The following is a 25,288-nucleotide window of genomic DNA, read 5'->3' as shown; positions in this document are numbered from 1 at the left end:
ATATCCTGCCTTATAATATTTCGAAAACAACCACTGTGAACTTCACATTTTTAAAAGACTGAGAATGACCACACAGTGCCTAGCATCTGCTTATACATCAGCAAGTCAAGAGATAAACTGCTGGTATGTCAATAGCAAATTTTATAGAACCCAAACTAATATGATATGGCAAAGGTTTTATGCCTCAAGCAGCGCCATGAACTTGACAAATGAAAAACTTCACACAACCGTTCTGTACCTGAGTCCCCGTCCCTCACCGATCAGATTGACCCATGAATGGAAAAGTCAATACACACATAGCTCAACCATATCCAGTAAAATTTAGTAAAGATAGCAACAATTGGGGTTCATATCCACAGTGGGTAAACTCACAAAAGTATTTTTTTTTCTCCAAAGGGAAATTAAGACAATTGAAAATAGGGGATTAGACTGTAAATACTACATTTTCCCTACTGTGGTGCAACAACAACCTTCCCCACCCCTCCCTCACCCCACTACACAAAGTCACAGTGAAAGGATGAAAGGTAGCAAAAGGGGTAATACAGTACCCATAATAAAGGGCTGAGGGGAGGAACCAGCGCTCCACCCCATCCAAGTTGGAGCAAGATTATCCTATATAAAATAGAAATATATAGTTTGTTATTAGTTAGAAATCTGATATGACAGAACATTTGGTGTTACTTTTTGTATATGATTCTCTCTGTCTGTTTCCCTGTCAATTAAGACTTGAGTTCTTTTTGAAAAAAGAAGGTATATAAGATTTCCTAGGTTAGGAAATTAAAAATACAAATCTCAACATAAATTTTCTTTTACTCTAGATAGCCATGACATCAATTCACTCAGTTTAATTTTACAAGTTGAAAAATTCGGACTGGAAATTTGAAATACAATAAATGTTCAAAAGCTGTCGGCCATAAATGTGCATAAGACATGCAAAACAGAAAGTGCAACGTGATGATATCATTTTATTCACGTCTTTCTAAACTTCTCATCGAGCAGTATAACATGCTTTATTTGATGATGTTGCATAAACACACATGCTTTAAAGAAGAGATAAAATGAAAATAAAATGAGTGCCTGATTTTTGCTTTGATATAACTATTGCCCTTTTTGTGCTGCTAGGGACAAGTAAGTGATAAATTCAGAATAAATTTAATTCTCACTTTCCAATTATAACCATCATTATTATTTTGATTCTCACCATCATCCATGATTATATTTTATATGAAGTCGAAATATTCAGACAGAAGAATGTAAAATAGAAAATCAATACTTGGTTTATTTTGTCTTTACAATGCCAAATGGATATTGTTAGGATTAATCCATTTTGTATATACTGTCATGAGACAGAACCATGTTCATAAATCTGCTAATCTAAATGACTGGTTCATCTCCTATCAGCTTCTACAAGGAGTTTGCGTTTTAAAAACATGTTTTCGAGATCAACCTCTCATTATAACAAGCATCACTGGTTAGCAAGTATTGATAAGGATGTTTAGTAAAATTTAAAGATCAACACTGGTAGCTAATAATAGTGTTATACATGGCAGTATTTGACCATTTGTCTCATGGATTGAACAAACTTCCAAAAAATTCTGATTTAAATGCTCAAAACAACTTCAGATGTTTAACATACCTCAGATTTCAGCTGACTTTTAAAAGAGATGGGAAAGGTGAGAGGCAGTTATGGAAGTTTGGTGGTGGGTGCAATGTGAAACTATGTCCTCATAATATTACAGTTTTATAAACCATCATTAAATCACTAATAAATAATACAAAAAGAATAAAATAAAATGTATTGTATATTTAGATTCAAACAACGTATTTTCAAGTAAAATAGATAAAATAACATTTTCTCTAGAATTTAAATTGACAGTCTGAAACAAATAAAAGTAATATTTTAATTGGAGAACAAACAATTTTTATGTAACTTGGGGGTAATTTCTAATGAAGTTTTATTAAAAGTGTGAGAAATAAAAATTTTCTGACATTTATGATTTTATTTCTGTGAGAAATGAAATGGGGGGCTTTGCAGTAGCACAGTGGGTTAAGCACATATGGCACAAAGTGCAAGGGCAGCATAAGGATCCTGGTTCTAGCCCCCAGCTCCCCATCTGCAGGGGTGTTGCTTCACAAGCGGTGAAGCAGGTCTGCCGTTGTCTATCTTTCTCTCCCCCTCTCTGTCTTCCCCTCCTCTCAGTTTCTCTCTGTCCTATCCAATAACAACAATGACAAACATGCAAAAAAATAGCCTCCATGAATAGTGGATTCATAGTGCAGGCACTGAGCCCCAGCAATAACCCTAGAGGCAAAAAAGAAAAAAAAAAGAAAAAGAAAAAGAAAAAAGAAAAAAAGAAATGAAATGGGTGGTCTGGGAGATAGCTCAGTGGATAAAGCACTGAACTCTCAAGTATGAGGTCCTGAGTTCAAACCCCAGCAGCACATGTGCCACGGTGATGTCTGGTTCTTTCTCTGTCCTCCTATCTTCCTCATTAATAAATAAACAAAATCTTAAAAAAAAAACAAAAAAAGAAGTGAAATGAAACTGTTTTTATTAAATTGTTTCTATGGAAAATTTCGTACATTTCTTGGGGGCATTAAAGACAACTTACTGGTCTTAAAAAGTTGCATTAATAATAAATTAATATCAGAAAAATATAAGAGGTTATCAACAGCACAGATGAAGCAAATGAAGGTCTATCATATCACTTCATTTCTATAAATATAACTCAGCTTTAGGTATGAAAATAACAATGCTTATCTACTAGAAGCATATTTTACCAGCTTTGTCTTAATGAAAAAAAACCTTTTATATTAGTAGATTATATTATTATATTAATAATCAATAATAATATAATAATACCAAAAATAATATCAATTATATTATTAGTAGAGAAATGACTTGGAAAAACATTGAATAACCTTAGTAAACTAAAAGAAGGAACTCTTTGTTTAGAATGTTACACTGGTCCTCATAAAATAAAGTGGAACACTGAGAAATAAGTTATTACAAAGTCTCAACTTTCTCTAGAATTTTTATATTTTTTTTAGGAAATGAACTAATGAAGGATATATTTTATATCAATGTTTAATGCTTTTAGACATGGAAAATAGCCAATCAACAACTGTAGAATTTCTACTCTACTATGAATCACAGAGGATGACTTACTTTTCTTTTTAGTTTAGTAAATTATCTGTGATAATGAGTCAGATTACATTTCCTGTTCATTATGTGTAAATGCTTTACTGTACTGACAAAAATGTGTGGGTTTACATACCATACTAATTCTTACTATTAACAAATGAGGTTAATGCAATTACAAATATTAACACAACTTTAAAAAGGCTATAATCTAATCAGTATTTGCTATACAATTGCCTACTTTAAAAAATGCAAACTTTGGCATTATACAGACAAAATCTTAACAGTTTTAATTTTTTTCTTTACCTACATATTTAGGTCCAAGTGTAGTGCATATTAATTTCAAGAAAATTTATTAAATACAGTTTAGATAATCACAAAATATGATGTAGGTGAATTAACGTTAGTTGATTATTATTAAATTATTCCACATAACACTGTAATAGTGCATCTATGTTTTTATATTCAGATTTGTAAGGAAATTCCCCAAACGAATTAGGAAACAAAGTCATTTTGATGGGCACAGCAGATAAATGATATTATATCATTTCAAGGGTGGCCTAAGTTCTCTTGCATATCACTGAGAAGTGAATATGCAACAGAGAAAGGATAAAATAGCAGTTTTGCAAGGATTTGCCATTCCTTTTGCATGCATGTTTACTTTTTTATTTTAAAGTTTACTTTAATCTACTTTTTCTAAATATAATACTTTGGGTTCTTTCATTTTCCTTACCCTCATCCCTTCAAATCGTGATAAGGCTCTTAGGGGTCTCAGAGCTCTTAGTGTCCTGAGAGATTTGATGGCACCAAGTTCTGAGTAACCCAAGGCATTTGCTGTTAAGCTGACCAATGAAACCTGCATCAAATAAATACATAAGTAAAACGAGGAAAATTGTTACCTATCAATTTATAGCTATTGTTCAGTTCAACAAACACACATTTTACTTATAATCACTCAGAAAGTAAATGGTTGTGTAATTTCAGTAAATACTGTGAAATTCAAGAAAATATTTTCAGTTTGTTGTAAGATATTGAATATTAAATTAAAATATAAGATATCATGTACTTTTTAATTGGTCAATTATATTATTAGTAGAGAAATGACTTGGAAAAACACTGAATAACACTTAATAAACTAAAAGAAGGAACTCTTTGTTTAGAATGTTACACTGGTCCTCATAAAATAAAGTAGAACACTGAGAAATAAGTTATTACAAAGTCTCAACTTTCTCTAGAATTATCTTCTGAATATGTTTTAAAAATAACTATTTAAAATCAATTAGTAGTAACAAGCCAATGCTTTTCTAATATAAACATTTCAAATATGTAACCATATAACAGAGACAAAGTCATATGTTTCACAAGTTAAATTATATATACAATCTTGTGTAAAAAGTTCTGAATTGAAAAGTGACTCACTATTTTCTAATCAATGTATAAATAAGATAAACTGTCTGGAATGTATGACAATGAAAGATATGGAAGATACCTACATCAACAATTAAGAAGTCCAGCCAACACCAGGCATTGGTAAAATATGTCTGATAGCCATATGCTACCCATTTTAGAAGCATTTCCAGAATGAAAATGTAAGTGAAAACCTTGTCAGCATATTCCAACATTGTTTTAATTGTCTTTCGCTGATCAATATATATGTCTTCAAAAGCCTAAAAGAAAGTTATGCATTTTACCCTTAAGAAGCTATTATATCCTATAAGAGTTTTTATTCTATCTCTACATATTTCTGAATGCACATATATGTCACATATATGCATACATGGCATTTAACTATAATAAAAGGGCAGAAGAACAGTAGATCTTACTTTATTTTCTCCCAAAATATTTTAACCAACCAATTGAGAATTTATACTTTCCACTGATATTATAAACAGATGAATGATTTGAAAGCAGAAGTGCAATTAAATTATTTGAGTTATTCAGGAAGCAGTTGTTGATACCATGTCTTAATGCTGTCATTTCTACTTGAAGTTATTTATTCATTTGGTTTTATGTGTTGTGTTTCTGCCTATTGACTTTTTTGTTCCAAAGTGGTCAAAGAAATAAAAAGTGAAGTTTCATTTCTTATATAAGTAGAAACTGTAATTTATTCAATTCAACTACATGGACGAGGCTCAATGCTTCATTTTGTTTGTTGACAGTTTCTTTTTTTTCTCAGCAGAGATAGGGCGTGACATTGATGGTAAAATGAAATTACTTCTCATTTACATCATAATATGCATTGTTCTAATATTAGCCTCTCAATATTTTACATATAAGTATACTTTTTTTTTTCAATAGTGAAAGACTTTCTTATGATTTTGTTTTTTTTGGTGGAGTTAGGACCTCATGTCTGAGTGATTTCAGCACTTTGGGCCGTTTTTTCATTCAGGTAGAGAAAAGGAAATGAAGGAAGGAAGAAGGCCACTGAAGCACTGAAGTTTCCTCACTGCCATAGCACCTTCCATGCTAGAGCTTAAACCTTGGTCACATGCATGACAATGCAGGTACCTTATCTGGTGAGCTGTCCTCCTGTCCTTGAGACCTATTTCTTTCTTTCTTTCTTTCTTTCTTTCTTTCTTTCTTTCTTTCTTTCTTTCTTTCTTTCTTTCTTTCTTTCTTTCTTTCTTTCTTTCTTTTTTTCTTTCTTTCTTTCTTCCTTTCTTTCTTTCTTTATTCTTTTTTGTTGCCATTGCTTTTTATTGTTGTAGTTATTATTGTCATTGTTGGATAGGACAGAGAGAAATGGAAACAGGAGGGGAAGACAGAAAGGGGGAGAGAAAGACACCTGCAGACCTGCTTCACCGCCTGTGAAGCGATGCCCACTGCAGGTGGGGAGGAGGGGGGCTGGAACTCGGATCCTTACGCAGGTCTTTGCACTTTGTGCCACATGCGCACTTAGTCCGTTGCTCTACCACCCGACTCCCTCCGAGATCTATTTCTTATATAAAGTTTCACATAGAAAAAATTTACCTCACCAGAGAAATATGCAGGAGAATATATGTCTTTGTTCAAATTATAAAGTTAAATAAATTGAAATAACTGATTCAGTAAAGCGAGCTCACCTATCATATATATGACTATATTAGTACTTTATTTAGTAAAGTATTAGTACTATATCAGTACTATATTAGTACTTTATTTGTACTAGTGCTTTCAAAAATTATTATCTATATGCCATTATTTACATTTTTGTAAACAATTTTCATGTAAATATGAATTGATTCTAATGAAATGAGCACCTTCATATCAAGAGAAACTGACATTAAGTGAATCACTTAGGCATGTTGCCCAATATTTATTGCCAAATATTTATTGCTTACCACCATTTGTTTTCTGAGTAGCACAAAAATAGTGGACACAATTTGAGAAGACTAGAGAAATGGTCTCAAAGGACTTATTAACTCTCCGTAAAGACATAATAATACTCAGAAACAAAATTAATTAGAAGTTAGATATTACATATTCCTAATTACAAGACTTCCATTAATTATAGTGTAGCTGCTATGCTTATTTTCTTAATAAAGTTACGAATAATTGAGTATTTATATTATCTAGTTACAATGGATAGCCTGGAGGAACAAATATTCTGTAATACTGAGTAATATGTAAAATTAATAACAGATATGTTAGAAGGATATGTATACATCAAAAAATAAACTCAGAATTGTATAAGTACACATTAAGTATATAATCTGGGAGATATAAAATGGGGTGATTACAAATGGATTGCATACTAAGACACTGAAATAGAACAGATGAAATAATTCTAAGTATTATATGATCCTAAAACTGTGTATCATAGAGGGCCCAAACTGTTAAATGGAAAAAAAAAGAGAGAGTCTCTTCAATACATGGTCTTGGGAAAATTGTATTGGAACATGCAGAAGAATGAAACTGAACAGTAAATTTCACCAAACACAAAAGTAAACTCCAAATGAATTAAGGAATTGTGTTTTTGACCAGTAATGATTGAGTACTTAGAAGGAAATATTGGCAGAACTCTTTTCCATCTAAGTTTTATAGGCATCTTCAATGACTCAAGTTCAACTGCAAGGAAGACAAAAACAAAAGTAAACCAATGAGACTACATCAAATTGAAAAGCTTCTGCACAGCAGAAAAAAACACCACTCAGACTCCTTACAGAATGGGAGATCTTTACATGACATACATCATACAAAAGGCTAGTAAACAAAAGATACAAAGAGTTCAACAAACAAACTCAGCAGCAACAAAAGAAACCAAATGACCCCATACAAAGAAAGGGAGAGGAAATGAACAGTATATTCACCAAAGAAAAGGTCCAAAAGGCCATGAGACATATGAAAAAAAATACTCCAAAGTAACTGGTTTTCAGAGAAATGCAGATACAAAGATGAGATACAACTTCACTCTTGTAAGAATATTACACAGAAGAAAGGGTAGGAACAATAAATGCTAGAGAGAATATGGGGGTAAAGAAACCCTCCTGCACTGCTGGTAGGAATGAATATTGGTCTAACTTCTGTGGAAAGCAGCCTAGAGAACTCTCAGAAGCTACAAATGGGCATACCCTATGACTCATCAATTCCTCTCCTGGATATATATCCTAATAAACCAAACACACCCATCCCAAAAGATCTTTGTATACCTTTGTTCATAGTAGCATAATTTTTAATAGCCAAAACCTGGAAGCAACCCATGTGTCCAACAACAGATGATTGACTAAGAAAGTTGTGGTATATATACACAATGGAATACTCTTTAGGCATTAAAAATGATGAATTCACCTTCTCACCTCATCTTGGATGAAGCTTGAAGGAATCATGTTAAACGAATTGAATGAGAATGAATATAGTATTATCTTATTCATGAACAGAAGTTGAGGAATAAGAATAGAAAGAGAAAGACAAAGTAGAACTGGCCTGAGTTGGGTATATTGCACCAAAGTAAAGGTCCCTGGGGGAGGGAAGCAGGGAAGGTTCAGGTCCTAGTGCATGATGGTAGAGGAGGGCTTAGGCTAGGCATGGGATTATTTTGCAGAAAACAGAATTTTTACACGTGCACCAACAACTGTATTTATTGTAAACCATTAATTCCATATATATGGAATTATATTCCATATAATTCCATAAATAATATATATATTTAAATTCACTTACCAGAGCACCACTACTAAGGAGAATCATGAAAACAATGAAGGTCTCAAACCAGTTATGTTCAACTATTCGGAAGCATGTTCTTCTCAGGTTCCACCATTGTTTTCCTCTCCCCTCTTCCACACTGACTTGACAACATTTGAATCTTTGTACACAACCTGCAAATATAATGTTTAAACAAGAGTACATAAAACAATTTTCATACCATTTAATATTATAGCTGTACCTGATTGCTCTTCTCACCATTTCCATCTCTTGTTTTGCTAGAACTACTCTCTAAATCTGAAGTACTACGAACACATTCATTAGTTGTGTGAAGTTTTAAAAATTATTCAGCCTTGAAGGCCGGGGGGTAGCGCAGCGGGTTAAATGCACATGGCAAAAATGCAAGGACTGGTGCAAGGATCCCAATTTGAGCCCCAGCTCCCCACCTGCAGGGGCATCGCCTTCACAAGTGGTGAAGCAGGTCTGCAGTAGTCTTTCTCTCCCTCTTTGTCTTCCTCTCCTCTCTCGATTTCTCTCTGTCCTATCCAATAACAACGATAGCAATAACAACAATAATCACAACAACAATAAACAACAAGGGCAGCAAAATGGGAAAAATGTCCTCCAGGAACAGTGGATTCGTAGTGTAGGCACAGAGCCCCAGCATTAGCCCTGGAGGAAAAAAAAAATTTTCAGCCTTTTTTTTAGTGGTTACCTGGTAATCATACCTGCCTTTTTTGCTTCAAGTATTATTGTCTAAGAAAGAGCTTTGTAAAGTAACTTTGTATTTTACTAACAAATCTCTACTGAAATCACTTTAGAAAAAGATGTCACTATGGAAGTTAACCATAAACAAAACACATTTTTAAGTGGGTAGAAAGTAAGACATAGATCTCTCTAGGTAGAGTTCCCTGCTCTGACTCCTCTCTTCCCCTCTCTCATACAAAAATCAATAAATATATCTTCAAAACAACAATACTATTTGGTTATTGGGTTAACTTTGAAAAGTCCCTTTGTTAGGGTTTGGGATATAATACCCAGCATCTTATATATAGCTGTGCTACTGGTTGCTTCTGTTCTCCCTGGTCTAGGCTTTTGAGAGAGTCAACATATCAAACACAGCCTATGTATTAAAAAGACTCAGTATGTGTTTTATGAAGTTCTAGACATATTTTCAAAGTTAACCCAATCACCAAATAATGTGATGATAACAATAACTATCCATTGTCTTCTTAAACCCTAAGACAGCAGGAACCTCACATTTCCACTATAGAGCCTATATTTCCCCCAGTCCTTAAAGCTTAGGGTGGGGTGCACTTTCCTGCATGCTTCTCTCAATTCAAATCAAATAATATTGCATCCTTGGATCGCAACCCAATCAACACAACAAGTGCCACCCCAGCATGCTTCACTTCAGACTGTGTCCAGAGACTTCAGGTGTGGAATGACAACCCTTCAGCTTCATCACTCGGGTGAGACCTTTCCTTTCATAGTATACTCTAATTCCATTCCAGGTGTTCCACTCCCCAATAAAGTCCCCAAACCTAGATATAGTCCAGGTCCCCTGAAATAGAGCATAGGTTCACGCGTGCCCATAAGCTAGGGAAAAATACATACCTGAAAGCAGAAGTACACAACAGCCTGCAGGGAATACCCCCCAACACTTCATCTACACTATTCCTGTCTTTAGGTCCATGGTTGTTCAACAATTTGTTTGGCTTTGTATGTTAACTCTATTTTCAGCCACCAGGTTCCGAATGCCAGCATGATACTGACCAGACTTCCCTGGAAAGAGGACCCCACGAATGTGTACTGGAGCTCCATTTCCCCAGAACCCCACCCTACTAGGGAAAGAGAGAGGCAGACTGGGAGTATGGACTGACCAGTCAACACCCATGTTCAGGGGGGAAGCAATTACAGAAGCCAGACCTTCCACCACCTGCAACCCACAAAGACCCTGGGTCCATACTCCCAGAGGGATAGAGAATGGGAAAGCTATCAGGGGAGGGGATGGGATACGGAGATCGGGTGGTGGGAATTGTGGAACTGTACCTCTCTTATCCTATGATTTTGTTAATGTCTCCTTTCTTAAATTAAATAAATAAATAAATAAATAAACAATCATATTTACAATTAATGCAGTTTGTTAAGTCTTAGCTCTTCTTGCACTGTTCACAGAAGATAGATTACGTAATTTTCAAAATTAGATAAATTAAAATGGCTTTTGTATGACTCTGATTTTAACTTCCTTTCACTGTTTACACTTACTCTAATATCAGAGTTAAGTCAATAAATATACAACTCAACCCCAAAAAAATATGTTGGAAGAAAAGAAAGTAAGAAGAGAAGAAACATGTAGCAATTCAAATGGAAATTTACTTAAGATAATGTGGATAAGTTATCAGTTGAGTTAACTGTATATATAATTCAGTTCTACAGAGAAATAAGAAACTTTTGGGGGGACTTCTCTACTTCTTAGAAGAAATGCTGCCCAACATATAAGTAATATAATAAAAAATAGATAATATATATTAAAGGCCTTTTCCTCTATGGTCAGATGAAAGTGATTTTGTAAAATGCCTTTGAGTTATCTTTATAATCCATATAGAGGATAGCGAGACACAGTATATGTCAGATTTCTGAAGAAGGAAATATAAATCACATTGAAATTCAAATTCCCACAAAAATTAGACCATGGGAAGTACTACTGGGAACTATAAAGTTACTGGTCACACTATAGGTCCAATCTATACAAAGTTCCGTAGATATCATTCATCATGTATCAAGGACAATACTTACTTTCTGTAACATTCAAGAAGCATTGAAAAATGATGCCCTTTTAAAAAGAAGTTTAATGTTTGGAATTTAATTTTAATAGAAAGCTAATTAAAGCAAATACTGTGTGTGAGAATTCTGACTAGAGTATAACATGTCAACATTAAAGCTTTATCAAACCTACCATCTTTATCCTAAGACTGTAAATTATTCACTACTTTTGATTATACTAAAATATTTTTAACTTCATGTTTATGAGACCAGACAAAGGAAAGGCAAAGAAAACCAAAACACAGCTATAGATTTTAAACTATTTTGGTATGGTAGAATATGAAAAGTAATTAAAATGGATAGACTGTGATTTTTTACTCTTATTACACATGGTTCATTTTGTGTGATCAACAGCCAAGTAAGAATACATTCTTCAAATGGAAGATGGAGTGATCATTTGCTTTACCTTCAGTGAAACAAGCTTCAGGTTCAAGGGTTTCTTCAGGTTCTATAACTGGCTGTTCTTCTGCAGGTGCCCCAATGTCTACGGTGCTGCCTTCAGATGAACTACTGCTTTCATTAAGTTTCTGTGCAGGAGATGGACACAAAAAGCAAATAACTTAAGTCGTATTAACAAATGTACTGCTTATCAAGAATGATTTAGAGCAACTAACAATTTTTGGGCTCTCTTGGAAGTGAAGAGATTTGAATCTGAGAGCAAAAGCTGAATTAACTAGGAAGAGCAAATAAAGAAATAATCTACAGTAATTCCTTTACAATAATTTACATCAGAAACATAAAAGCTGATTGCTATGTTATGAAGTCACAAATGTCTGTGAACAACAAACTCTAAGCTAACCATTGTTCTGTAAGTCACAGAAGTCTCAAATCCATCAGTGGGGAAGCAATTACAGAAGCCAGACCTTCCACCTTCTGCAACACACAATGTCTTTGGGTCCATAATCCCAGAGGGATAAAGAATGGGAAAGCTACCGGGGAAGGGGATGGGATATAGAGATCTGGTGGTGGGAACTGTTTGGAGTTGTACCCCTCTTATCCTATGTTTTTTTTTTAAATGTCTCCTTTTTTAAATAAATTAGGAAAAAAAGAAGAGATCCAAAAAGGCCAATAAATAAATACTTATTTAAATATTTTCTGGTTGCAGGTAAAATACTAGGAAATAAAATTCCCTTCTGAAAATCCTTTAAAAAAAAGAATAACAAAGAATATCAACTGAGAACAAAAGATAAAACTCAGAATACTTTGGAATCCCACCAAGTCATGGGTGAGTGCAGACATGTGTGGCTTGTGGACAGAGAGGATCCTAAGTAGAGATTCCTGGGGCTAAAAGCCTGTGTCTACTTGGGAGTGACTGGTAACTCCTTCAGCTGAATTGGGCCTGCGGTTTTGGACCCTTGGGGCATAGGAGTCTCTTTGCATAACCACTGTGCTATCTCTTCCTCACCTTGTTATATCTCTAGGTTAGGAGTAATTAAGATAAAAAATCTACTTATAGTTAAAAAGCCTGCAGGCTCCCATAGCTTACAGGGAAGATAAAGAACAAAAGAGATAAACCCTCCATGATTCACCACAGCCACTTGCTTCACCTCAAGGAGTGAGACAACACTGAAGTAAATGTTAATTTCCATAGCTGTGAACTCTAAGTACTGTACTTAGACATATGTTAATCCAGGTAAATGTGATTAGTGGATTGAATAGTATTGAGAGAGGGACCTCATAACATAACATATACAATGAAACATTGGAGAAATAAACTAAGTCAAAATCCCAGATAAAATCCCCCAAAAGGTAGAAGCACAGATGAATGAGGTCAACATCCAAACACTAATTGAGGTATTAGTCACAGCAGTGAGGAAACGGTTTGAAAGTAATATTAGAAATGAGGAAATAGCAAATGAGACTGAAAGAAAACACTAACTATCTTGAGGTGATTAGAGAGGGTGAGGTGTGCTAACACTTTTCTGGGAAGATGTGTAATTTTCCTTTGTGGCAACAATATGCTTATAAATCAGTATTTCTTCAATAAACTTTAAGAAAACAAAGAAATGGAAAACTACATATGTTTTGCAAAAATGGTCTGTGATGTTTTCTCCTGAATCCATTTCTATGATAAGGATATACATGCTTTTCTGTCATTTCACTTTTTTTTCCCCATGCTCATTACACTGACTTGACTTAATCCAGTCGGTGTCAAGGCATTCATTACCTTCTAGTCCTAGAAATAGCTTCAAATCTAAAAGTGGAAGATGTTCTAGCTTATCCAGAATCTGACTCTATGCCTGGAATATTACTTGCCTAAGGCATCATACAAGAACAGCTGTCAAAATGGATCATACTTACCATTAGATCTAATGATATTCTATTAAAAATGTGTCCCTAATAAATATTTTGAAACTATTCTTGAAAATGTTCAGGCTATATGTAATCTAATTAATAACATTAACATTCTAAAGAAGAACACATAGTCATATCAATAGATGTAGAGATAATATATATTTTAAATTATTTATTTATTTATTCATTCCCTTTTGTTGCCCTTGTTGTTTTAATGTTGTAGTTATTATTGTTATTTAAGTCATCATTGTTGGATAGGACAGAGAGAAGTGGAGAGAAGGGGTGAAGACAGAGAGGGGGAGAGAAAGATAGACACCTGCAGACCTGTTTTACCACTTGTGAAGTGACTCCCCTGCAGGTGGGGAGCCGGGGGCTCGAACCAGGATCTTCACGCCGGTCCTTGTGCTTTGTGCAATGTGTGCTTAACCTGCTGCGTTACCGCCCAACTCCCAGAGACAATATTTTATAAAAACAGGTTTACAGTCAATAATATTTATACACTTTCCCTATTTGGGGAATATTCTCTTCCCTGATCCAGCTTTCTGGTCCTTTTTCCAGCCATGACATCATTTCTGCAGACAATAACTTGGGTCCACCTGCATATCAGCTGTCAGGCTCAGAAAAACAAACAACAACAACAACAATAAAAAAAAACTAGTATAGTCATGGGCTATTTGGAATATAACTAAAATAGGCCTACTAACTATCTACAAAATGGAGATCCCCAAATCTTCATCTTCACTATTCCAGCCTTTAGGTTCATAATTAGTCAACAATTTGTTTGGCTTTATATATTAACTCTTCTTTTAGCCACCAGGTTCCAGATGCTACCATGATGCCAACTGGACTTCTCTGGGCAGAGGACCCCACCAACGAGTCCTGGAGCCAAGGCTACCCAGAGCCCCGCCCCACTAGGGAAAGAGAGACAGGCTGGGGGTATGGATCAATCTGTCAACACCCATGTTCAGAGGGGAAGCAATTACAGAGGCCAGACTTTCCACCTTCTGCACCCCATAATGTCCCTTGGTTCATACTCCCAGAAGGATAAAGAATAGGAAAGCTATCAGGGGTGGGGATGTGATATGAAGTTCTGGTGGTGGGAATTGTGTGCAGTTGTACCCCTTTTATTCTGTTTTTTGTCAGTGTTTCCTTTTTATAAATAAAAATTAAAAAATTTCTAAATGTCATTAAACTAGAAAATAGAAATTCAATAAGATTTCTCAAATTCAGTCTCAGGTTCTCCCACTAATAATTTTGCTTGATGAACATCCACCAAAGGCTCACAGATAACATACTTAACAGTGAGAAAACTGGAAGTTTTCCTACTGACATCAGGGACAGGGTAAAGGTGTCCCTTATTCAACATTCCTTTCAACATCATACTAGAAGTTGTAGATAATGAAGAAGACATGAAAAAAATAAAAAGGCATATTGATTGCAAAGGAAGAAGTAGAACTTTTTTTCACAGATGATATGATTGTTTATGCCCAAACAAGTAAATGCTACTAAGTGAAAAAAAAAGTATAAATAGGCTACATACTTTATGATGTTACTAGATGATATTCTAGAAAAAAATAAAACTATGGAGTTTTACTTTGAGTTGGAATATGGAAGAGATAACCAGCACACAATTTTCAGGACACAAACTACTCTATCTCTAAATATTTGGTCATGATCTTAAAATTTATAATACCAAGAGTGAACACACTGTAAACTGGAATTTGAATGATAATGATACATGGACATAAATTGCTCTGGTGGCGAATGTTAATAATGAGGGAGGCTCTACATGTATGGGGTTATGTCTATGTGAAATATGTGTTTCTCAATTTTTCTGTGAGCCTATTAAATTAAGTCGGAATAAATAAAGAAACAGACAAAATTTGGACTACATAATTTAAAGACAACTTACTTTTTTGAGATTTATACACAAATAGTAGAAAGTAAGATGCATTTCTCTAAAGCTCTGAATTGTTAAATTGCATTATCCTAAGTTTAAGATACTGATGCTCTGATCTCCCAAGTGACTGAATTTGAAGATAAGGATAAAGCTTAAATGAGGTTATATGAGTAGGGTACAAGTCAGATAGGTCTGGCACTCTTATAAGAAAAATGAGTATGGGATGATCCCACTCATCAACAGAAGTTGAGTAAGAAGATCTGAAAGGGAAACTAAAAGCAGGACCTGACCAAATTGTAAGTAGGGCACCAGAGTAAAAACCCTGTGTTGAGGGGTAGACATGCAGCTTCCTGTCCAGGGGGTGGGGTGGGAGTGGGTGGGAGGGATGGGTCACAGTCTTTTGGTGGTGGGAATTGTGTTTATGTACACTCCTAGTAAAATGTAGTCATATAAATCACTAGTTAATTAATATGAGAGGGGGAAAATTAATTCTATGTCTTGAAGTTTTTTAAAACACAGACTGAATCTTTTTAATATATAGGCTGTGTATTTGATATGCGGACTCTCTCAAAAGCCTAGACCAAGTAGATCAGAAGCAACCAATAGCTCAGCTATATACAAGATACTGGGTACTGTACAGCAAACCATAACAAAAGGACTTTTCAAAGTTAACCCAATTACCAAATAATGTGATGATGACATTAACTATCCATTGTCTTTTTGAACCCTAAGATAGCAGGAAGCTCACATCTCCACTATAGAGCCCCTACTTTCCCCAGTCCTGGAACCCTTGGATAGGGCCCACTTTCCCGTATGCCTTTCCCAATCCATATCAAATAATATTGCATCCGCAAATCACAACCTAACCAATGCAATGATTGCCACCTCAACATGCTTCACTTCAGACCGTGTCCAGAGACTTCACGTGTGGAATGACAACCCTTCAGCTTCATTACTCGGGTGAGACCTTTCCTTTCATAGTATACTCTAATTTCATCTCAGGTGGTTCACTTTCTAACAAAGTCCCCAAACCTAGATATACACCAGTTTCTGTGAGAGAGAGCATATGCTCACACGTATCCATAAACTACTGCATATATATCCATATATACCTGAAAGCAGAAGTACACTAGAGTTTGCAGTGAGTATCTCCCTAACACTTCTTCTCCACTATTCCAAGCTTTGGGTCCATGATTGCTCAACAATTTGTTTGGCTTTGTATGTTAACTCTCTTTTCAGTCACCAGGTTCCAGATGTCATCAGGATACCGGCCAGGCTTCCCACCAATGTGTCCTGGAGCTCAGCTTCCCCAGAGACCCACCCTACTAGGGAAAGAGAGAGGCAGACTGGGAGTATGGACTGACCAGTCAACGCCCATGTTCAGCGGGGAAGCAATTACAGAAGCCAGACCTTCCACCTTCTGCAACCCACAATGACCCTGGGTCCATGCTCCCAGAGGGATGGAGAATGGGAAAGCTATCAGGGGAGGGGGTGGGATATGGAGATTGGGTGGTGGGAATTGTGTGGAGTTGTACCCATCCTACCCTATGGTTTTGTTAATTTATCCTTTCTTAAATTAAAAAAAAAAAGAGTCACCAAAACATTTTCTTTCTCCATAAGAAAAAATTCATGTAAACAAACAGTTAACAGTTGACCATCAGTACTTGGGTAATTCTTTTAAGTCCTTAGTCTTCAACTTTCTAGTCTCAAAAAATGTAATAAATTATATTTTGGTTAAGTCATGTAGTGATATGAAATATAAAACTAACACTATATTATTCTTTCATTTATCAGCCATACAATTAGGAGTCAATCTTTGATTCCTTATTGATAAAAATTTATATAGTGGGAAGAGCAATTGCTAGAAAATGTATAATCACAAGTATAGGCAATACACACTATAAGTACTCATATCTATACAATCTCACCTCTTTGCTTTCTTCCAAATCTGATTCACTACTGAAGTCCTCTGTATTTAAATTTTCAAAGTCAGACTCTCCAACAGCAATTGGTACAGTCACAGTGAGACTAGGGTTGTTTATGAAAGACATGTAATCACTTTCATCAATAATATATTTTTCAACAGTGCTGCCAGTTCCAATTCCACTTGTGGTTCCATTTACATCTTTAAGATAATTAAGATCTTTACCAATTTCTGCTGTATGATTGGACATACAATTTTCCTTCCTCTTATTTAGATCATCGAGTGGCTTAATTTCATCCAGGATCTTTTTCTTTCTAACAAAAGATTGTTGGATAAATTCATAGATTTTTCTCTTCACATAAGCTATTCCCTTGTGCATCCTATCCACAGCAATTTGAAGATTGTTCATTTCATTATCATCATCAGTGGCTGCAAGATTGTCCGCACTAAATGAGCTCAGAAGTAAGGCCAGAAAGAGATTCAGGACCTTAAAAATAACACAAACACAACCATAATTTCACTTCAATGTAAAGAAGGGCATATTTAAAAGAGAGAGAGAGAGAGAGAGCAGACAGATTATTTGTTTATAAGAGGAAACTTTAAGTGTTAGCAAGTAGATGAGAAAGAAGCAGGGCAACATCGTTACTAGAGGCTGGGTAATTTAAATTTGTGATCCAGTTCAAGAGCTACATTTAAAAAATTTTTTAAAAATTATTTATTCATTGGATAGAGACAGCCAGAAATCAAGAGGAGGGGGTGTGATAGAGAGGGCAGAGAGACTGAGAGACACCTGCAGCCCTGCTGCACCACTCGTAAAGGTTTCCCCCTGGAGGTGGGGACTGGGGGCTTGAACCCGGGTCCCTGGGCATTGTAAAACTTGTGCTCAGCCAGGTGTGCCAGCACCCGGCCCCCCAATAGCTACATTTAACTACATATCTTTGGAAAGCTCAGTCTCAATTTCTTCCAAAAAAAAAAAAAAGGGTAAAATGAATAACTGAATGAGTCGACCTCCGGCTCATCTAATTTAAAAGTGCATGGTTGTCAGGAAATAGATTTACATATCCACTAAATAAGAATTCTCAGCTTAAAAATCACTAAATTTACAATTATTCCTTTAAATGTATGCTTTTTTAAAAGATACCGTAACACACACACAAACACACACACACACACACACACACACACACACACACACACACACACACACAGAGAGAGAGAGAGAGAGAGAGAGAGAGAAAGATAATAGTCCTGAAATGTCTTTCAATGCAGGGAAGGCGGCTCAAATTTGAGTCATCCACTTGGTAAAGTAGCACACTAAGTGATCTTCTTTGCAGCCCCCACATTGTTTCCTTCCTTCCTTCCTTCCTTCCATTCTTCCTTCCTTCCTTCCTCCCTCTCTCTCTCATTTCTTTCATTTGCATCAGAGCATTGTTCAGCCCTGGTTTATGTTGGTGCTTTCTAAAGTTTCTTTTTTAAATAAACAATGAGAGCAAACTGGATATTATACAAAGACAATAAGATCCATAATGAGAATTAGGAAATTGGGGCCAGTGGTGGTGCACCTGGTTGAGCGCACATGTTATAGTGTACAAGGTCCCGGGTTCGAGCTCCCGGTCCCCACCTGCAGGAGGAAAGCTTCACAAGTGGTGAAGCAGGGCTGCAAGTGTCTCTCTATCTCCTCTCTCTACTTCCCCCTTCCTCTCAGTTTCTGGCTGTCTCTATCAAATAAATAAAGATTAACAATAAAGATTTAAAGAGAATTAGGGAATTAACAAAGATACTGACACTTATATTGCTTTTACCCATTGCTCATTATTCAAAACTATTTCCACCTAATCCCTAATATTTCTATGAAACCAGCACATCAGCTTTTAATATTTGGAATATACTGTAAATTTTATAGTCTAGATGTTTCAAACTTTAGAGAAAATCAGTTAACATTTGGGTATTTAAGAGATAATTAGATACTTATTGTTTCAACTGAAGTCACTAGAGAATTAACCAGCCCAGACTGTCTTCTGCCACATGCCATCGAGTGATTGAATGTAGGTGCCATGAAGGGGCCATGAAATGGCAACATTGCTCCTTACACTTTAAGGCACCACTTTTTAGTCTTACACTGCATATAAAATTGGACTTTTTCTAAATTTGTTGTTGTTATTTCAATTTTTGGTATGGTAAATAAAAATAGCAAAAGTTACCATTCCATTTATTTATTTAAAAAAAGATTTATTGTATTTGTTATGTATATACTGAATGAGAGAGCGAGAACACCACTCTGGTACATTCAGTGCTAGGGATTGATGATGGAACCATAGGCATATAAGTCAGTTACTCTACCAGTTGAACTGTTTCCTCAGCCACTAGGGTTAAGTTATGATTCTTTTTGACTGTTACTGGCGAGCTGAGAGGCTCCTCCAGCTATCTCTTTGGGACCCCTTTAGGTTGTTCTCAATGGCTCCATCCTCTCTCTAATCTCAGGGAAGGGGTAGGGTCCTCTATGGCGTTATGGTCCTTTTTGGCTCTATGTCTGCCAGCTGCCAATTTCTATATGATGAAAATGGTCATTTTTTGGGGGGGGAATATGGATGAACCTGTCAATGCCCATGTTCAGCGGGGAAGCAATTACAGAAGCCAGACCTTCCACATTCTGCATCCCCCCAATGACCTTGGGTTGATACTTCCAGAGGGATAAAGAATGGGAAAGCTACCAGGGGATGGGATGGGATATGGACTTCTGGTGTTGGGAATTGTGTCGAGCTGTACCCCTCTTATCCTATGGTTTAGTCAATGTTTCCTTTTTATAAATTAAAAAAAGACCATTCCATTTATTTTTAAGTTTATAGTTTAGTGTAGTAAATACATTCTTAATCTTGTGCAGTCATCACTACCACCTATCTCCAGAATTCTGTTCACCTTCCTTGACTGAATTTGCCAGCATATTGTTTCAGGCCTATCTTCAATATGCTATTCTACTGCAATTCACATAGAATATGTGCACACATGGTTGACCAAGTGGAGTAGAATATAAAATTTTCAGGGTTAGCAGAAGTACACTAGAGTATGCAGTGAGTACTCCCTAACACTTCCTCTCCACTATTCCAAGTTTTGGGTCCATGATTGCTCAACAATTTGTTTGGCTTTGTATGTTAACTCTCTTTTCAGTCACCAGGTTCCAGATGTCATCAGGATGCTGGCCAGGCTTCCCTGGACTGAAGACCCCACCAATGTGTCCTGGAGCTCCGCTTCCCCAGAGACCCACCCTACTAGGGAAAGAGAGAGGCAGACTGGGAGTATGGACCGAGCAGTCAACGCCCATGTTCAGTGGGGAAGCAATTACAGAAGCCAGACCTTCCACCTTCTGCAACCCCCAATGACCCTGGGTCCATGCTCCCAGAGGGATAGAGAATGGGAAAGCTATCAGGGGAGGGGGTGGGATATGGAGATTGGGTGGTGGGAATTGGGTGGAGTTGTACCCTTCCTACCCTATGGTTTTGTTAATTAATCCTTTCTTAAATAAAAGAAAAAAAATTTTCAGAGTTGTTGCTATATCATTGTGCTGTCAAAGTGAGACTGTAAGAAGAATTAAAGTGAGAGATGTTTAAATATCATAATAAAATTTTGGAGACAAAATAGCAGCCAAACTGTTAAGTTTACAATCTGTTTTTGAAAAACACAGTTTAAATGATTACATACCACCAGGTTTCCAATGACCATGACCATCATGAAGACAGTAAGACACATGGCTTGACCAGCAACCTCCATACAGTCCCACATGGTCTCGATCCACTCTCCACACAGCACACGGAACACGATCAGGAAGGAGTGAAAGAAGTCGTTCATGTGCCAGCGTGGGAGTTTACAATCACTGGCAATCTTGCAGACACAGTCTTTGTAGCTTTTACCAAAGAGCTGCATGCCGACGACAGCAAAAATGAAGACGATGATGGCCAACACCAATGTTAGATTTCCCAGAGCCCCGACTGAATTGCCAATGATCTTTATTAGCATATTTAATGTTGGCCAGGATTTTGCCAACTTGAAAACTCGGAGCTGGAAAACAAAGCAAAATGACTACTTTTTAGTATACTTTTAAAAATTCGTTTCATTGTTGAGTTTTGACCAAGAACTGGTAATTGGTAATTAAAACTGAGACTTTTGCGAAACTGCTCTGCTTGCTGAACCTCCCAAAAGAACAAAAGACCTTAGCTCTCTCATATTATTTATTTATTTATTTATTTCCCTATTGTTGCCCTTGCTGTTTTTCGTTGTTGTAGTTATTATTGTTGTTGTTGTTATTGATGTCGTCGTTGTTAGGACAGAGAGAAATGGAGAGAGGAGGGGAAGACGGAGAGGGGGAGAGAAAGACATCTGTAGCCCTGCTTCACCGCCTGTGAAGTGACTCCCCTGCAGGTGAGTAGCCTAAGACTCCACCCGGTATCCTTAACGCTGGTGCTTAAGCTTTGCGCCACGTGTGCTTAACCACTGCTACCACCGGATTCCCGCTCTTCCATCTTAAACATGTAAATAATTTTCTCTGAGAATTTTATTATCACTAGGGTCCAACTATCCTCAATTTGTTTTGTCCTAGTGTTCATTTCTAAGTCACACAAAAAATACCACTAATACTAAGGTCTGAGTCATATAAAGCAATGCTCTCTACTAAAAATATTAATTTGTTAATAAAATAGCATGCAAAGTAACATCATATTGAACCTTGTTATATGATGAGGAACTTTATTATTTATAAATGTTCCTTCACAACATTAAAAGAGCTTGAGCAACCTGCACTGAAAAACTTGGATTATTTTTCATGATTTAATAATTCTATTCTTGATTTGCAATGGCATATATATAATTCAGTTGGTAAGTAAAGTAACGTTGCAGACTTCTTTCCTCTGATTTTGGGGAGATACTTATTTTCCAGAAGCAGAATTAAGAATTTATGCATATGTATATTGTATCTGCTTATCACTTACCATTATAAAGGGCTATTTATATTTCCAAGCTATGATTAAAATGCAATAGATTTTAATTTATATGTACTCTTAACTGTAGTCATATATGAAACAACAATTAATCAAAATAGCAACTAATTATTAAAATTTGGAATAAAGTCTTGCCAAATGGAGATGTTGAAAGAAATATTTTTTTCCTATCCAGGAACTCTCTGTTTTTGTCTTAGATGTAGTTTCAGCACCCCATGTCAATACTGGTAGCGTGAGACAGGTGGAGGGATAAAGAGAGGGAGACAAAGATACCTCAGAATCAAAGCTTCCTCTTGTGCATGGTGGCCAGGTTCAAACAGAACCTGGCTCCTGGACATGACACAGTAGGCATGCTATCTACCCAGGTATCTAGCTAACCCTAGGAAAAGTTCTTGACAGTGCAAATGATAAGGCTTAAAATGCTAATGTTTGTGATGTATTCAGAACACTATTCAAAAGTCTGATTGTTAGAAAACTTTAGGGGTATATTGCTATTTTATTTCTGGTATTTAAATTTTAATTTAATTATTTTACCAATCGGAATGAACGGAGAACTGATAATCCTTCCACATCAGCAAGGCCAAGTTCTACCAGGCTAAGTGTCACAATAAAACCATCGAAGATATTCCAGCCTGCTTGGAAATAATAGTAGGGATCCATGGCAATAATTTTCAGAAACATTTCTGCTGTAAAGATCCCAGTGAAAACCTAAGATCAGAACAAAATTACTATAATTCCATCAGATAGACAATGATATGTTTGCTCTTAAGGCAAAATAATTATTCTACTTTCTCCATAGATATTCTATTGTTTGTTTACATTTGTATCATAATTTTCAGTTGATACAAAACTCTCACATACATTATTTCACTTAATGGCACACAAGCTCTGTTATGTGCATAGAGCAGGTGAAAATTATTGATAAATTAGAGAGGACACAGGTCTTCAGCTGGGTACAAAGACCTGCTTGATTTCATACAACTAGAAAACAGCAAAACTAGGATTTGAGTACATATTTACTTTTAACCAATGTTTTTTCTAGCATATCATATTGTCTTTTCCTCAAACTTCATATATCTGAGGCTCTGACAAGATTTTGTTCATGAACAGTTTTATTTTTCTATAAATTTACTCTCATTTCCTACAAATCAGTTAACATCATATGTAATTTGTGCCTTCTGTTATAGCATCCATATTACTATTATCAATTTGTTATATACATAAAAATTTATATTCACAGTATAAATCCTGGAATTACAAAAATGTGATTTATATAATTTGGGTTATATACATCTGTGTGGTTTGCTATTTTACCACAAGACTCCAACCTTAAAAACAAATACTATGGAAAATTCTTATTTCACTTCAGAGATATATTTCTTTTTAGCACATAAAAGTTGAGTCAATGGGCCAGAATTTTAATAATTCATGATTTTTAAGTACAGAGAAGAAATATGATAAACTTCTTCACAAATTGTTCCCATTAATCATATAAAACACACAGAGATGAACCGGTTTTCAATAATTTATTACACTGAAAAGACAGACAAAACATGTCCTAATTAGATGCTGAAAATAGAAAATTCTGTGCTATTTTGGGGTTGTTGAATTATATCTTAATGTAATAATTAAACAAGAAAGAGATCTACAAATTCACTTTAGCCTTCTATAGGTAGAGGAACTGCTCTATCAACTAAAGAACTGTGCCATTAAACTTTGTGTTGTTTCTATATGTTGAAAAAACATAAGTATCAAATTATCTTTCCAGGTAGGATTGTAAGCCTGTGTCTATCGCTCTCTTATTTTTTGCGTTGGCATTAATTGCTATTTTTTTCAGGAAGAATTTGATGTATTTAGCTAGATATAACTCCCATAATTTAGAAATCTAGAGGTAGAAAAGGGAGTTAGAAATACTGCTATCTGCTATTAAATATATTTTTTTCTAAAATTTTAAAGACTTAACACATTTACCTTCCAGTATGCTTACCAAGTTTCCTACTGTAAGCACATTATTGAAATGGTCTGTCATTGGATAGTGCTCCATGGCCATGAAAAGTGTATTTAAGACAATACAAATGGTGATAGCCAGGTCAACAAATGGGTCCATCACAACCAGGTTGACAATATGTTTCACTTTTAACCAATATGGTGAACAGTCCCAGATTAAGAATATGTTGGAAAATTTATACCAACAGGGTGGGCATTTCTGCCTGGATTCTTCAAGTTCTAGATTAAAAAACAACCACAAAATGTATATTTTGTACTCGTATATAGTATTTATTTACTTCAGATGCACTAGACTTTTTTCCTGTAATCAACATTTTCATTTTCTGTAGTGAACCTCTGCTCTACTTCATCAAAAACTACAGAATTTACTTTTTTTTTTAACTCCCCAAAACATCCCTTCAGTTATACACATAGAGGAGATGTAACAGTAAGGAGTAGATTCCTTACATAGGGGGTGGAGACCCCCTATGCACTGACACTGCAACTCAGTATCTAGCTTTAAATTAAGTAAACTTTTTAAAATGAAGTCTTTGTAGGGTATATATTGAGATAATAGCTTTAAATTAAGTAAACTTTTAAAATGAAGTCTTTGTAGGGTATATATTGAGATAATAGCTTTAAATTAAGTAAACTTTTTTAAATGAAGTCTTTGTAGGGTATATATTGAGATAATACTTTGTATATGTATGTTAATGTGTGGATATCCTGTTATCTGCAGGTTATAGGAGATAAAGCAGAGATTAGAATTGAAGTGTGCCAAGAATCATCTTTGCAATTATGCATGTGTGTGAAAATGACCTAGTTCCATCCTTCTTCTTCAATTTTAAGTTATTTAGGATGATCCTAGAAATCAAAACTCAGTGAAACAGAAGAGAGGGTCACTATGGCTAATGATATTAGAAATCCACAACAAAAATGCTCTACAAATAATTAAAGAAGAAATGCAAAGACAAAAAGAAATACACTATGAAAAGGTCTGTATGTCTTCTGGAGAATTAATTAAAAAAACCATCTGGGTGTTAAAATAGCAACCTGGGAGTCGGGTGGTAGCGCAGCGGGTTAAGCACACGTGGCGCAAAGCACAA

The 25,288-nt window shown here is 35.6% G+C and overlaps 1 protein-coding gene across 2 annotated transcripts in view; it reads right to left on the bottom strand.

Moving 5' to 3' along the window:
* SCN1A (sodium voltage-gated channel alpha subunit 1) overlaps positions 1-25,288 on the bottom strand; it is a 162,008-nt gene that overhangs the window by 20,531 nt on the left and 116,189 nt on the right. For both annotated transcript variants that reach the window (XM_060177778.1, XM_007539320.3), the window contains 8 exons: positions 24,184-24,422; positions 22,731-22,904; positions 20,905-21,261; positions 17,213-17,695; positions 11,496-11,616; positions 8,282-8,436; positions 4,636-4,809; positions 3,876-3,998 (listed from right to left, as the gene is read on the bottom strand). In XM_060177778.1, coding sequence (XP_060033761.1) covers positions 3,876-3,998; positions 4,636-4,809; positions 8,282-8,436; positions 11,496-11,616; positions 17,213-17,695; positions 20,905-21,261; positions 22,731-22,904; positions 24,184-24,422 — 1,826 coding nt within the window. The remainder of the gene's footprint in view (positions 1-3,875; positions 3,999-4,635; positions 4,810-8,281; positions 8,437-11,495; positions 11,617-17,212; positions 17,696-20,904; positions 21,262-22,730; positions 22,905-24,183; positions 24,423-25,288) is intronic.

The sequence above is a fragment of the Erinaceus europaeus genome, chromosome 18 (assembly GCF_950295315.1).
Source record: "Erinaceus europaeus chromosome 18, mEriEur2.1, whole genome shotgun sequence".
Taxonomy (NCBI): domain Eukaryota; kingdom Metazoa; phylum Chordata; class Mammalia; order Eulipotyphla; family Erinaceidae; genus Erinaceus; species Erinaceus europaeus.
The sequence above is the reverse complement of the archived record's forward strand: the minus strand, read 5'-3'. Positions and strand labels throughout refer to the sequence as shown.